Source organism: Hyposmocoma kahamanoa, unplaced genomic scaffold (genome assembly GCF_003589595.1).
Source record: "Hyposmocoma kahamanoa isolate Upper Pololo Valley unplaced genomic scaffold, ASM358959v1 120603, whole genome shotgun sequence".
In the NCBI taxonomy this organism is placed as follows: Eukaryota; Metazoa; Arthropoda; class Insecta; order Lepidoptera; family Cosmopterigidae; genus Hyposmocoma; species Hyposmocoma kahamanoa.
The window spans coordinates 1,331-16,528 of NW_020653418.1; the positions used below are offsets into that span (position 1 = coordinate 1,331).

The 15,198-nt window shown below is 33.5% G+C and overlaps 1 protein-coding gene and 1 long non-coding RNA gene across 2 annotated transcripts; both read left to right on the top strand.

Moving 5' to 3' along the window:
• The first annotated feature begins 5,439 nt into the window (after positions 1 to 5,439).
• On the top strand, positions 5,440 to 6,781 carry LOC113240178. Its single transcript, XR_003311240.1, has 3 exons — positions 5,440 to 5,579; positions 5,706 to 5,832; positions 6,434 to 6,781. It is a non-coding gene; the product is annotated as an uncharacterized LOC113240178 (long non-coding RNA).
• A 917-nt stretch (positions 6,782 to 7,698) lies between these two features.
• LOC113240177 lies at positions 7,699 to 14,028 on the top strand. The gene is made up of 4 exons (XM_026477416.1): positions 7,699 to 7,749; positions 10,356 to 10,491; positions 11,785 to 12,048; positions 12,989 to 14,028. Exons 2-4 carry the CDS (start codon positions 10,366 to 10,368, stop codon positions 13,073 to 13,075), a joined length of 477 nt encoding a protein of 158 aa, XP_026333201.1. The 5' UTR covers positions 7,699 to 7,749; positions 10,356 to 10,365; the 3' UTR covers positions 13,076 to 14,028.
• Positions 14,029 to 15,198: the final 1,170 nt, after the last annotated feature.

A 15,198-nucleotide genomic window follows, 5' to 3' on the forward strand; every position in this document is an offset into this window, starting at 1 on the left:
CATTAATTTCCATGACGCCGCCATGTATGACCACCCCACAATATACAACTAACAAGTACCATGGGACCGTGACCATGGGACCTGTAAAGGGCCCGAAACGTCGGTTTGTTTGAAAAAACAAATATACGCGATTTAAATCCGGAAAAATAGTTTCATTCCTAAACTAACAAGTAGTCATAGCCAAATTTCGTAAATATGTAATGATTACGCATTTGGCAATGCCTCTCTCAATAAATTATCAAATAATCATTGAAAGTTTGCCAAGAAAACATGTAAATGACAGTGGATAGTAACTGAGGTTTATAATGGTTTTCATAATTTTTTTTTTACTGTTTTTATTTAGTCTGATGAGACCTCACAATGTGGTTTCATGAGTGTTTCTAATTGGAGACGACACATAAAGTCATACAAAATTTGAACGTGTGTGGTAATTAGATATCTTAATAAAAGATAAATACACCAGATAATCACAGAAGGCTTAGTGTCTTACATAAAGTATGATATAAATTTTTATCATACAATGTAACTACATCAATAAATGTCACATTAGAAATTGTGATAAAAAAAACATAATGACACATTACTTTCGAGTATATCTTGATAGAATGGGATACGACGTCCGTTTGACAGACAAGCTTATTTTAAGATATTTGAGTCTCAAATACACAATTTTGGGCCCAAAATGTAGAAAATAAAATTTTATGCTATTTCTTTTATAAAATTAAATTCTCTTATCAGACAAAATGACATAGTCAATGCTCTGAAAAACCTACAAATAGTGAAGTGTGTTTTATGCTTTTACACATTTTTTATTACTGTGCAGCTTTGTAAAGTAATCCAATGGAAAAACAGTATATTCTTTTAGAATTGAGTTGTACAAATATACTTTGATCAGTTGCTTTACAAGTGACAGAGTTTAAATTAAATCAGGTATAAAACCTAACATTCTGTTGACTACCATTATTGATACAGTAGTAATTGTTAACTTAGTCTTCTTCTTTTTCTGCTTTTAAATGTGACAACTCCATCGAAATAATTGATAAGCGAACTTGGTCCATAATCTCTATTGTAACTGGGCAACTGGTCAGAATAAATAAAATTGATCAGAATAAATGCTGATACATGTGAGCTACAGATATCAATATCATTTGTAAATCAATATCATTTTGAGCGCCCACAACACCTGGCCAAGAGGGTCAACCACGGGGTTTTAGAGTCCCACATAACCCTGGAGTCTACCTGGCCTTGAGGGTATGCATAAAGCATGTCCTCCTCAAAAAAAAAAGGTATATGCCTCCATAGTTTGAATATACATACCCACGATAAAGCGCAGGTATGCCCTCTTGCTGTGAGATCTTGATGAAGCAGTCCACCATGCCGTTGTAGCGTAGCTGTACATGACGAGGGTCAATTGCCTGGCCCTGGATCTGCAGACGGGTCTTTGTTGTGTCGATGGGGAATGTTCCTGCGGATTGTAATTATAAACTGGTAGTCTCAATATCCTTAAGCTTTAGCTTTCAAGTTAATTCTTAATTCGATTGTAATTGCACTAAGCCAAATCAGCTTTTATTCTTTTAAAGAACCCAAAATATTCAAGTAATTCAATTTCATACATCTAATAGATACCTGTTAAAGTATTGAATGTAAATTTAGAGGTTAGGATATGGAACATAAAATTAAGGAAATTTTTAGAAAAGTACATGTTTTCTAACCGAACTCGGCGACTATAGATGCCAGTCCGCCGTAAATAAATGGTCTCCAGTCCCCCTCTCCCATCACATAAAGGCGCCGGCCGAGGAAATATCCTAGCGAACTTCTGCCACTAAACTAACTAAACACACGATCTATTGATCCCTCAAGCAAGAGAAATTGTGTTGTCGACTCCTCACAAATTTATAACAGAAACAGTCAGACACCATTTATTTTTACAGCTTTTTTAAATTAATTATAACATAAATTCGGACTTGGCGATCGTAACGCAACATCGCAGCAGCACTTGAGCAGCAAGAGTACAACAGACATAGATTTTTTTCTCATCTTTTGGTACTATGGCGTCCAGCCTTTGGCCATATGCAATTTCCACTGAGTTGTAAATTTTTAATAATTCTTCCAAATAAATATTTTCTTGCTTCTTGAAACTTCAGGATAATTATTATTGTCGTTGCAATTGTTGTTGTGGAACTTTGGTGTGGGTTTTTGGGTATTAATATGAAATTAAAAAGGGGGAAAGGAAATAGCGGAATAAAAATAAAAGCAAACGGAATTTTGGAAAGGTAATCAACAGGATAGGATAAGTAGTATATTTATAGGTAAATGTAAACAATGAAGGATGGAAATTATGAAAGGAAATGGAAATGAGATGGTAATAGCTGAAAATAATGATAATTGGATAAATAATAATCTAAATTTCAATATCATTTTTCCTTATAAACTGAGCGAACACATTGCAAACAGAATAATTATTATACGATAATAACCATTGACCTACCAAAATAACAGAGGAATAGATGTTGGTAAAGAAATTATAGTTTGAAAAAACGAAGCACGATCATATCTTGGACAGGAAAAGAAAAGGTGGTTCAGACTGCCAATGTCTTGTTGGGATTTGCACATTGAATCAGGTATCATATTAAGTAGTCTAGCAAGATGTTCAGATGAGCAAGTATGTCCTAATCTCATTCTCATTTATAATGATTGAAGTAACACGTTTCTCAAAATGTATACGAGAAAACCAGGGTTTGACAGGGATGTCGGCCTGTATATCACGAAAATATCTACCCGCAGCTTTACTGCTTGTTTCCCACACAGTTTGCCAAGATTCTTTAAGATAAATAGCAGGTAGTGTAGCCAAGTCATGAGCAAAGTTTCTATATAAATCTACATCGCCGTTATTTACTGCAGAAAGGTGCAGATGCTAAAGAGCTAAGATATCGGCTCTCTCGTTACCTCTAATGTCACTGTGACTTGGTATCCACACAAATAATACAGAAAGACCCTTTGAATGGCACTTGTAAAGGGCATCACGAATTTAACAAATACATAGTTGGGAAAATGTTACCTAATTTAAAAGGGAATTTACATAATGACTGCAGAGCACTTTTACAATCAGAAAATATTATTGTTTTACGTAATTTTGTTAAGAGAATGTATTAAATTGCCTTAAGAAGACCTACTTATTCACCAGTGAAAACGGATGTTTCAGGAGGAAGCTTTGTTTTTGGAATAATATCGTATTGAGAATGAAGAACACCCACTCCTACGGCCGAGTTATCTAGTTTAGAGGCATCAGTGAAAATATGATTGTAGGAATGCCAATTAACATCTAAAGTTAAAGGAAGCGTTAGCAAAACGTCTGTTAACTTCACTAAAATCAAAACAAACCTCAGGCGTGTTATGTATCCAGATTTGCATAACACACATACCTAAAACGTCAGTTCAATGCACTTGCATTCGCGCACCCCGGAACGCGCGCCCCGTGCATTGCAACGTGACCGATGCAAAACTCGTCATTTTAAGTATAATTATGAGACACTTTTCGGCCCGACGCCAACGTTCCTAACATCAGACGTAGACTAAATTCCTTTAGTTAAGATCTTTTTTCGTATAAGTACTTTTAGACCTAACGTACCTAACTTCGGACGTTCTTAAAATTATTTAGTTTAAGAAATACCTTTGTGGAAATTTAATATAGTTATTCATCATATTTTCTCGTCTTTACTTCATCTCCACTGCGGCCACCCTATATAATTGGCGGCAAAATAAGGCATTCATAATTACTACCGTACAGTGTATCAGTATATCAAAACTGTGAGTTGGAGCGTGTAATGTAAGATACTTTCTATAACTATTTATAAGGCAAGGAGTATTTTGGTGATACCAATAACCCGGGGTATTTATTAGATTGTTTAATACCTCAAGTTTTTGGAGGAAAGGGTGACGATTAAATTGGATAAATAATTTATCAGCTAGGGCGAATTGTTTAATTACATTGACCAAGATGCGCAGGAGTTCTATGGCAATCTACAGTCCGGCACCAACGTATCCGTCGTAGATCCTGATCTTCAAAATCGAGAGAACTGCAATATTGAGGATTCATTTTCTTTTTATTGCAATAAATTACAGTTCAGTTTATTAATTGAAAATTGTCTTAATACAAAATAAATGAGTCTTTTTCTTTTCACTTTTGTCATTTTTTTCCCTTAAGCAACTTAAAATATGAAATACCGTAGTGGTTCTTAAAAACTCATACACGAATTGTTCACAAAACTGTTTATTTACACAACATCACACTAAAATTTGTAATTGATTTCTTTAGATAAACTCTACTTTAACCATTTTACTCATTTCCATTTTTTGTGTAAAGTGATATAAATAATTTATGTAAGCCAATTTCTCTGTCATTTTTGCAAAATACAGGTTCATTTTACAATCAACTTATTACTCACCCTTTATTCTCTCTGAAAATTAAAAAAAAAATACTTTTTTTGTGAATGAATGAGAAAAAAGCTGATTCAAAACGAGTTTCGCTCACGTAAAATAGCATTTTTTGAGTTTAGCCCATTTACACTGGAGGTACAGATGTTATTATTAAAATAAACATTTATTGCAGGATGAACTTTACGCCTTAAGAAAAACACAATGGAGCTTTTGCTAACAGATAACTCTAGACCATTCGAATCTAACCAGTACATTAACAATGTCAATTTATTTGATGGTACATTCACAGCTTGGTCACTTAGATTAGATTCAACATATAAAAGAACATGGTCAGCATATTGCAAAATAGAAACTCCATTACCTTTAGGCATTTATGCCTGTCTAAATCATGAGTGTATATGTTGTACAGTATAGGACTCAAAATAGATCCTTGCGGAAGACCTTTATTTATTGTCCTCTGTAAAGAATATTCATCATTTATAACATTAATAGTTCTATAGTTTAATAAATTTATGATGAAGTTATATAATAATCTAATTTTGATTTTAAAATTGGAAAAAGAACATTATCATATGCCGAACTGATGTCTAAAAACGCAGCTTTAATAGAATTACCGATCGAAAAAGCTAATCTTATATCTGTTGTAAATATAGAGAGACAGTCCATGGTGCTCCTACCTTTTCGAAATTCGTATTGATTATTGGGCAACAAATTGTTACGTTCAACATACCAATCCAACCGAGTTTTCACTGAACTTTCAGTAGTTTTTATTAAAACAGAAGATAAGGCAATGTGACGGTAAGATGAGCTTTCTGTAGGATTTTTATTTGGTTTTAAAACTGGTAACACTGTATGGCTTTTCCAAGATGGCGAATTTTCATCTGTCAACATGGATGTGTTAATCAGCTGTAAATCATAATAAAGGGCAGAATCATCAAAATTAGATAAAAGGGAATAAGTAATTCCATCACTACCAGGAGCAGAGTCTACAGTATTAGATAAAACGCCCCTCAATTCTTTTAACGAAAATGGCAAACTTAACCCCGATTCATCATTTGAAACTAGAATTTTATCAAAAACTATTTGTTGTTGGACTATTGGAGGGGCTAACTTGTCAATGAACTGTTCAGCAATATTAAGAGGTAAGTTTCTAAAAGGGGAACCTTTAAAGGCAGATCTAAATCGAAGTATCATGTTCCATACAACAGAAGAGTTGGTACCACTCTCTACTTATAACTTCTTCTTTTTGAGAGTCTTTTTTGTTTCAGACATTATTAACTTGAGCGACTCAAAGTTTTCGACAGTCATACTATGTCGATATCGTTCTTCAGCCTCTTTACGCCCTTTAACAGCAGATGAACATTCTTCATCGCACCAGACAGGAGAGGAGATAAGGTTTGAGTAACTGTTTTTAATAGAGAAAATTACATCAGCACACTGAATAATTAGTAAAGCTAAGCATATATAATTAGTAAGCATTTGAATTTTTCTATGACATTATTGCAGTTTATATCAGGAAGGGTAGACATCTTTGACTTAATAAGCTTTTTAAATTGATCCCATTTATCATCACCTTGTAGGTTGTATTTATAGTTAGACTTGTTTTTCAAGTTCTTTTTACTCTGAAACGGAAAAGTAATGACTATGGAGTAGTGATCACTACCAAAGGTAGATGTCAAGTTCTGCTATGTTAAGGAAAGTGATAGACTAGGAGAACATATTGTAAGGTCAATAGCACTAACAGAGTTGTTGGGGTCAGTAATGCGAGTAGGAGTTCCAGTGCTCAATAAGCAAAGATTGTTGGTGTCTAATGTGTCAAGTACTTGATCTCCATAGCAATTTGATAAGGAGCTTCCCCATACTTAATGTTGACCATTAAAATCTCCCATGACTAAACATGGTTTGGGAAGAATAGAAAACAGATTATTAATTTGATTTAGTATTAAGGTAGTTGGATGAGGCACATAAATAGAAACAAAACAAATATTATTTACAGAAGCAGCAATGACTGAATAGTCATCACCATAAGAAGGAAGATTAATTAAAGAAAAGGGATAACAATTGCTAATGAGCAAGGCAACACCACCATGCCCATCAGTTCTTTGCGAAAACAAGAATAGCCTGGGATCTTAAACCTGAACTCAGGTCTAAGCCAGGTCTCAAATAGAGAAATAATAAAAGGATTAAATTTATTTACAATATATATTAAGTCAGATTTTTTATTTACTATGCTTCGGCAATTCCACTGTATTACTGCTGCGTTGTAGTATAGTGTAGTAAGTATGCAATCATTTCGAAAATTTTACATTTTTCTATTAATATATTTATTCATGATTGATTCATAACGAGCTAGAATAGTTCATTGAGGGTCGTATTCCAGTTCTCTACTCAATACTAGAGTCAGGACATGAGTATTGCAGTAAGCACTGAAAATCATACTCAAGTCCTTGCCATTAGGGTCGTATTTCCAGTGCTTGAAATCATACTCAAGTCTGCTCAAATCCTGAGTAGAGTTCTGGAATACACAATTTTTAAAAACATTTTTTTTTTCTCTTGACTCTTCGCGATAAGCGTTTTAGCCACTTTCAAAGTGTTTTGACTAATTTGTTTTTAAAACGGGGAAACTTTTATAACATCACGGAATGTAATTTGGAAATGGGATTCGAAAGTTGGAGAAAAAGGAATCAGGCGAGGAATTACGAGATGTAAATAAACATGGTATAAATATTATATTATTATTACATGACTTTTTTATGAAACGGGCGCCGGGCGGTGAAATAGAACACAAAAATTACGTTATATTTTACGCAGTTTCAGTTTTCGCAGTGAGCGATTTATAACGGATCTTAAAACCACTACGTGTAACGTAACGCCCAACCTTGGCAGATGTCGTATTTTGTTAATAGACTGAAATTCGTCTAAAAGTAGGTGCGCGGGTGGCAGGGAAGAAAATACACAGCGCTGATTGGCCGTGACACATGTCCAGTCAGTTATCTTGAAGTTCACTCAGGTTAGTTCTAAGCATTAAAGTCATTTTCGTGGTTATTTTATTTTTGCGTTACTTATTTTTAGCAGGGAATAAAAGATAAATGTTTTTGATAATATAACTGGAAAATTAATGCACGTATGTCAGTGTAAACTAGTTTAAGTTTTCGTATTGTTCAATTAGTATAAGGTAACTTGTTTCATTTTTTAAAGTAAGAAATTGTATGAAGAATCTGAAGAATGTTGTTTTGTTGGAGTTTCTGACCTGTCGTGATCTAATCTGCTCGCTATTTAACATTTTAACCTCATATGCGCTTATTCGCTTAGGTGAGTAATAAATAATTCTTTTCTGTTATCATCAGTGGATATATTGTTACTAAAGTTCAGATTTTTCTGGGCAATTTTCATATCAAAATACGGCTTCTTAAGATATATTGTTTCCTTCATAAAACCCGGGGTTTCCCTGCAGGGCGTGACATGTTACGATTTTTATAATTTTAAACACATCTTCGAATAAATTTGTCCCTTTATTACAAAAAAGGTGCTGTGGCGTTTTACGGTGTTAGTGTTTGAGTTAATAAATCTGAGTTGTCGTCTCGGTAGCTTGTCTGTTGACAATTAACTGCTTCAATGTGTAATTTTTTTCGTTTGCGACGTTAATTCGGCGAGATGGTTGGTGGCCAGGTCTCATTCAGGATGTGATAATGCCCAGAATAACAATAAAATACTGTGAAGAACACACACACAAAGAAAATGTCAAATTTGATCTGTAAATTCAATTTTATTAGAGCATTAGCACAATTGAAGAACTAAAGAGTGGGGTGATGATGAATCAGAAGTGAAATGACGAGATCTCAGTGATCAAAACATTTGAAAATGGGGAATTTAATTTAAACTTTGTTTAAACATTTAATTAAAATGATCAATGACTCATTGAAGGTAAATTTAGACTCGTACATTTAGTTTGACATAGATTTTGGAACATCTTAAAACTAGAAGGTTTGATGATGATCAGGAATGTAGAGATGACTGTGGACTACTGAAAATGTCAAATTTAAACTCAAATGATGGTATGATTTGGTTAGACTGGTATGATGACCTCAGTTAAATCACAATTTATTTATTCCTGATGCCTGAAGTCTGTTTAAGGGTCGTATTCCAGAACTCTACTCAATGCTCAAGTTAGGATTTGAGTATGGTTTAAAGCCCTTGATATCATACTCAAGTCCCTGCCATTAGGGTCGTATTTCCAGTGCTTGTGTTGCCATTGCAATCCTGACTTGAGCATTGAATAGAGTTCTAGAATACGACCCTTAAAGATAATTAAAACCATATGCAAAATAGGTGCCCAGACGTGATTTGCGGATACTGACTTGTTAAACCACACTATAGTAATATCATTACGTATGAAACTTATTTTGATTTTTATTTGATTTTTTTAAGACTGATTTTAGCACTGAGCAGAGATGGCCGTGTTGCCCATAGTTTAAGTTTGATATTTCAAATAATAATAAAACTGTAACTGTGCCAACACTGTCTCAGCACTTTTCGGACTTTGTGTTTTGTGATGTTACGTGCGACCTTGTGCTTTTTTCAAAGTATGAAGAATACATAGCCCATTCGGCAGAAGTACGATGACGAGTCGTAGGGGCTATCGACGAACGATGCAGTTTGATGAACTGACTGATTACATTGTAAGAAATTTGGACTCGAAGAATAAATGTTTAACTATCTTCCTTGACCCCGCAAAAGCCTTTGACATTGTAAACATACCAATATTTTTAAATAAGTTAGAATACTTGGAATTAGAGGAAAGCAGCTCAAACTTTTACAGGACTTTCTTTCTGACAGAAAACAGCGCGTGATGATTGACAAAATAATGAGTGACGAATTACCGATCGAATATGGTGTTCCCCAAGGAAGCATATTAGGATCAATCCTATTCCTGGTCTACATAAACCAACTATGCGCTCTTCCCCTTCTCTGGTTGCAAGATCATATCTTACGCCGATGATACAGTCTTATTATTCAACGCTTCAAGTTGGAATGAAACATTTTCACAAGCTCAATTTGGTTTTAACTCAGTTACCGAGTGACTCAGAACGAATGCCCTTACACTGAATACTAGCAAAACTAAATATATGACTTTCTCATACAATATCTCCTCACAACCTCCTGAGAATGCTTTTTCAGTAGTAGCTCACCATTGTACAAGCCTTCGAACTCATCAAAACCTCTGTGCTTGTCCAACACTGGACAGCAAACGACATTAAATATTTAGGAGTCATAATTGACAATCATCTTAATTTCAAAAACCATATTGTACTTATTATATATATATATATATATTATTAATGGTTACCTATAGGTAATTATTATTTAATTATTACATATAGAAATATATTATTTTATTATTAAAATAGAAAATCTATTTTTAAGCTGTAATATAAAGAAATTTGCCCATAAAGATGCCTAAAATACAGGTACACATTAACTTAGTTTAGGCATCGCAATGACACATTAGATGCTAATATTAAAATGTATAACTTTACTATGAAGAATGTATAATTAAGATTCCCTTATTCATTCTTATTTGAATACTATAATACCTTAATTTACATTTGTTTTACTTACATTGTATTAGATTAAGTTATATTGAAATAAATTTATCTTATGTTATTTTAGATATTACACAAACTTGCTGTTAATGATAACACTTAAATGTTTCCTCCAATTTTAAACTTTACGTAATAATTACATACAAAAACTCATTCCATATTAGCAAACCACTGTGTTGCAGGTTTATAATAATATATTATATCCGATTATACGAATACTATATGTTATCAAAAGATTGACTACACCGTATTTGTTTTCTGTCAACACACCGGTTGCAATGAGAAGGTAATAAAAATATACTACATATTTTCTAGGCCAGTGATAATGTTCGATAACTACGGCAATAACCAGGCGCAGACGCCGCCCAGCCAGCCGCCGCCGCAAAGAGCACTTCGCTTTGACAAAGGCTATGTCACCACTATTCCGGGGATCTTGAAATTGGTACAATTGGTAAGAACCTTGTTTTGTATCATCCATTGCACATAACTACCTATATAATAATAATTACCTTATTAACAATGGTCGGAATAGGGTGTTCCAAGTAATAAATAGTACAACCCTTTATTCAGTAGATAAATGTCTACTTAAAGATGCAAGGGCATGGAGTGGTTAAAACCACCAAATATTAATGAATTGCTTTTTTAATGTTTTTCCTACAATGCAGTAAAACTATTTCCAGAAATCTGAAATCTGAAATCCGAAAAAACAAATTAATTATTATTTGGAGGTTTTAACCACTCTTTGTCACTCCTCGTGTCTATAATTGTTATTTAGACATTTAGCTACTCTTCGGAACACCCTATACCAAAAATTGCTAATTAATTATTGGAAGCTGTAATCTTCAATTTTGTCTGCAAGATGTTTTTGGCAATGATTGTTAGAATACAATACAGATGGATACAGATCCAAGATCTTCAATTTGCATTATAAATATGTGATAGTCAAAATCGCATGTTACCAAATTGTATCAATTGTGTAGTAGTAGAATAGGATTGTTTATTTCATACTATTAATAGTACAATTCAGTCAAGGTAAATATGATGTAATATGAATATTACCATCACTAATGTAAAGAAACAGAAAATATAAAACAAAATAGTACAACTAAAAAAACACATTATTGCAAAAACATATGACACCCAAGAATAACAAAATTTAAATATCTTCCAAAGACAGCTTTTTTTTTAAATTCATTATCCAGTAATAAGAGTTCCCGTTGGGTGGGTATTAAATATTTTTACATTATATAGAATATTTAAAAAAATTGTAATATTTTATTTTTTATAAATGAAATGTTGACCTCGTATACTATTAAACATGCCAAATTCGCCACAGGATGTAATTGTAAGAGATAAGATAAAAGTGTTATTCCAAATCCTGGATCCTGTTGTATTATACCTAATTTGGTATGTATTTAAAAGAGCATCCCTTAGTTTGTTCTGCTTAGGAGAATCTGTTTGTTTAAATTGAACAGTAAAACATAGTTGTGAACTCTCATGCTGTTACTACTGTTTTTATGTTGGATTGCTTATTTGGTGCCTGTACTGCAATTCATCACTTATTTATATATTTAGGAATAAGTTAGTCAATCCTTTAAAACAACAATATTTATTTTTTATTTCATTAAAAACTGGCAACCCACGAAACATCAGTTCATAAGCACACAGTACTAAAAAAAAATCAAACAATTATTATTTTAAAGTCACTAATTATATGTATGATTTAAAATGAATTAATTTCCAGGTATCAAACTTTGTGGGTTTCATCTGCATAAAAATCCAATGGTCAGCATGGATATCATCAATCTTCTACAACATTCTCTACTGGATGGGCATAATTGTCGCATGCCTACTACTGCTCTTGTACACATTCCATTTTGTAGAAAAGTTTTATAAGATACCCTGGCACAAAATGGAGTTTTTCTACTGCATGTTTGTGGCTATCACATATATCATACTGTCTATAATGGCTACTACGATCGGGGAAAGCACTGGGATTGCAGTTTCGGTGAGTTTACAAAAAAAATGTTCAAAAAAATATCCAGAACGCATCTTTTTTGGGATTCCTAACAAAATTTTACGTTACAACAAAGTTCCTTCATTAATATAGTTTAGTTGACATATATTAGTTTCAGCATTAAATTGCATGTCTGGCTGTGTTTCACAGCTTTTTTACTCCCTTATTTATCCACCATCTATATCAATTATTATATATTTTTTGTTTTTGTGATACCAAGTGACGGGACGAACAAGTCGTACGCCTGATGGTAAGCGACACGCCTGTCCATAACAGTTGCAATGCCACTCGAAGCTGTAAATCGCAAAGATCTGAGGGGCACTGCCACTGTGCCCGTCACCCTGAGACATATTATATTGACAAGTCCCATGTGCCGTGATTCCACCAAATTCTTTGGGAAAGCATCAAAATAATTTCACACACCTGTAATTCCATCATGTTTCTTATCCATGTTCTTTAACCATACCAGTCTTGAGATTAGTAATTTTAAAGAAAATCAGTACAGAGTACTAAAAAAACCGACCTCAAAAGTAATTTATCCCCTAATTAGCCACCCTTAGGTGGAATAGTTTCTTCAAATTTAAGTGGGACCACTATTGAAGTACCCTCTTTCCAATAAAAAAAGGAGTCATCAAAATCGGTTCACATAAGTTATTACCTAACTTTCATAAAAAAAAACATACAGTCGAATTGAAAACATCCGCCTGGTTTTAAATCGATTAAAATTATACCAAACTGTAGCAAAGACTTATTATTTAATAGGTAGCTATTTGCAACCTTTTACAAAGATTCTGACAAGCTAAAATAGCTCTTACCTCATATCAAATAAAGTTACCCAATTACTTAATAGCGACATGAACTTGCAAATCCTTAGAAGATTAAACCAGGTAAAAAATCCCCACAACCTAAACTATTAAATTTTTAATTTCAGTTCTTCGGATTTTGTGCAGTTATAGCATACGGATTCGACGGGTACCTGAATTACAGAGGTTGGCAAAAAGGCCTGCCAGCACAATAAGTGTTATATTTCTTATTTAATTTTTTAACTTTTGCATTTTATATCTTAAGCATGATAAAGGCGCCAATTCTGGTAAATATATCTGTATGAATACTTGTCATACTAAGTTAGTATATAAATGGGGAACATTGTTTGAAACTTTTCAGATTAATGGATGTTTTTAATAATGCGGATTTTGGTGTTAAGCTATTAAAGCTTTACGCTTGCTATGCAAGTACATAACCTATTGTTGGTAAACTTTATTGTAATTGATAAATGCACTAATATGTTATGCAACAATTAGCTACAAGAAACATAAATATTACTTGTAAAAAATATAAAGAATTGGCGCCAGATCACTCACCGAGTAGACATGTTAGGATAGGAATAAAAGTTTTTTATTTATAATTCGTAAAGAAAGTGTAACCTATATTACGCTCTATCGATTTTATGTATTCGCTTATAGCCTTTCAGATCTCTATGGTTTGGCTAGATATGAGAAAATGTGCCTGTTTAAAATGATAACTGCCGCCTAGACTTGAAAGTTTGCCTGACTTTCAGCGTGCCAATGCCAATTTCATTCTTAGGGTCGTATTCCAGATCTTTACTCAATGCTCAAGTCAGGATTTGAGCAGACTTGAGTATGATTTCAGTGAGCACTGAAAATCATACTCAAGTCCTTGCCATTAGGGTCGTATTTACAGTGCTTGAAATCATACTCAAGTCCTGACTTGAGAATTGAGTAGAGTTCTGGAATACGATATTACTCATTCATAAGGCAGGTTCCCCCGCGAAAAACGTGTAAGAAACTCTTATTCTTTGGAAATAAATATTTGTTCACATTAATTTGTCATTTACGAGTACCTGATAGAGCTATTCGGAACACCATGGAGTTTTGCTATATGGTACTTTTAAACCTCGTAAATGGCAAATTAATAGTTTAATGTTTGCAGAAATCATAATGAGCTCTTTTTACGCCAGTGTAAGAAAGTATTTTTTTTATTATTTAATAGACACTCAGGAACTCAAAATTTAAAATATAGCGGGATTCACATTAAATAAGATTTGACATTTCTCCCTGAACGTCAAACTGTCTTTAAAGAGAGACATGAAAGTTTACTAATGTTGAGAATATTATTATGTCGTTAAATAAATACAGGTATTAAAATTTCTAGAGACATAGATATTAATTCAACTGTAAATTGTAACAGAAGCCGAATTCAATGTAATGAATTTTTATATGACGTTAACGTTGACGTTTTATTATAGCGTTTTCTGGTATAGACTAAGGGGGTCACCACACTTATCAACACGGACTCGCATTAATTAAGCCGGTAAAAAAAATTACGTAATAAGAGCGAAAAAGAAGTGAGTTAAATCGTCTCATAAGTGGACAACGACTCTGAAATACAGTGTCGAAGTCACATCGGCCGAGTCGACGCCCATACGGACGCGCCGATGCCCGAACAGTCCCGTCGATGCATGAACAACCGCTAGACACCCGACCGGCTGCGTTGACGCCGGAACGGCTGCGTTGACGCCGGAACGGCTGCGTTGACGCCGGAACGGCCGCGTCGATGGCGCATTGGTTTACTACGATAAGTGTGACATGTTTAACATGTTCGCCCCAAGCATACGTGTGATAACTCTCTTAACATAATCTATAAAAAATATTTACACGTAAACTTGAATTTTGTATTTAGATGTATTTATACAATTTTATAAATTATATTTTATTATTAATATGTATATATATTTGTAATTGATTACCTAATCATTAAACTATATAATGTGCCTTGATAAGAAATAAACGAGATGTATAACTTCACGCAATGTGGTGTATGTAGGTATTGTAAGTGTTGTTTGTGATGTTTCTAGTAAAAACTTTTTGGTATTTATGACTCAACATTATGGTGATAGAAAAAACTTGTGAACTTGGTGTTGGGTTTTGCGCCCTTTCCTGCTCCATTGATACATGTAACAATTTTGTTTGTGATTTCCTTTTAAACTTATGGAGATTGTATAAGGATAATAATTATGTTATATTGTTTAGTTTTGTCATATCGCTAATAAACTATAGGTTGTAAATATGAGACGGAAGCGATATTAAGACTCGTATTAATCAACGGCAACCTACATCGGTA

Bases quoted from the DNA above. Each gene is read 5' to 3' on its own strand.
- LOC113240177 (XM_026477416.1), top strand. From the start codon at position 10,366: ATGTTCGATAACTACGGCAATAACCAGGCGCAGACGCCGCCCAGCCAG. The intron at 10,492-11,784 runs GTAAGAACCTTG...ATTAATTTCCAG, and splicing joins TCTTGAAATTGGTACAATTG to GTATCAAACTTTGTGGGTTT. The intron at 12,049-12,988 runs GTGAGTTTACAA...TTTTAATTTCAG, and splicing joins GCACTGGGATTGCAGTTTCG to TTCTTCGGATTTTGTGCAGT.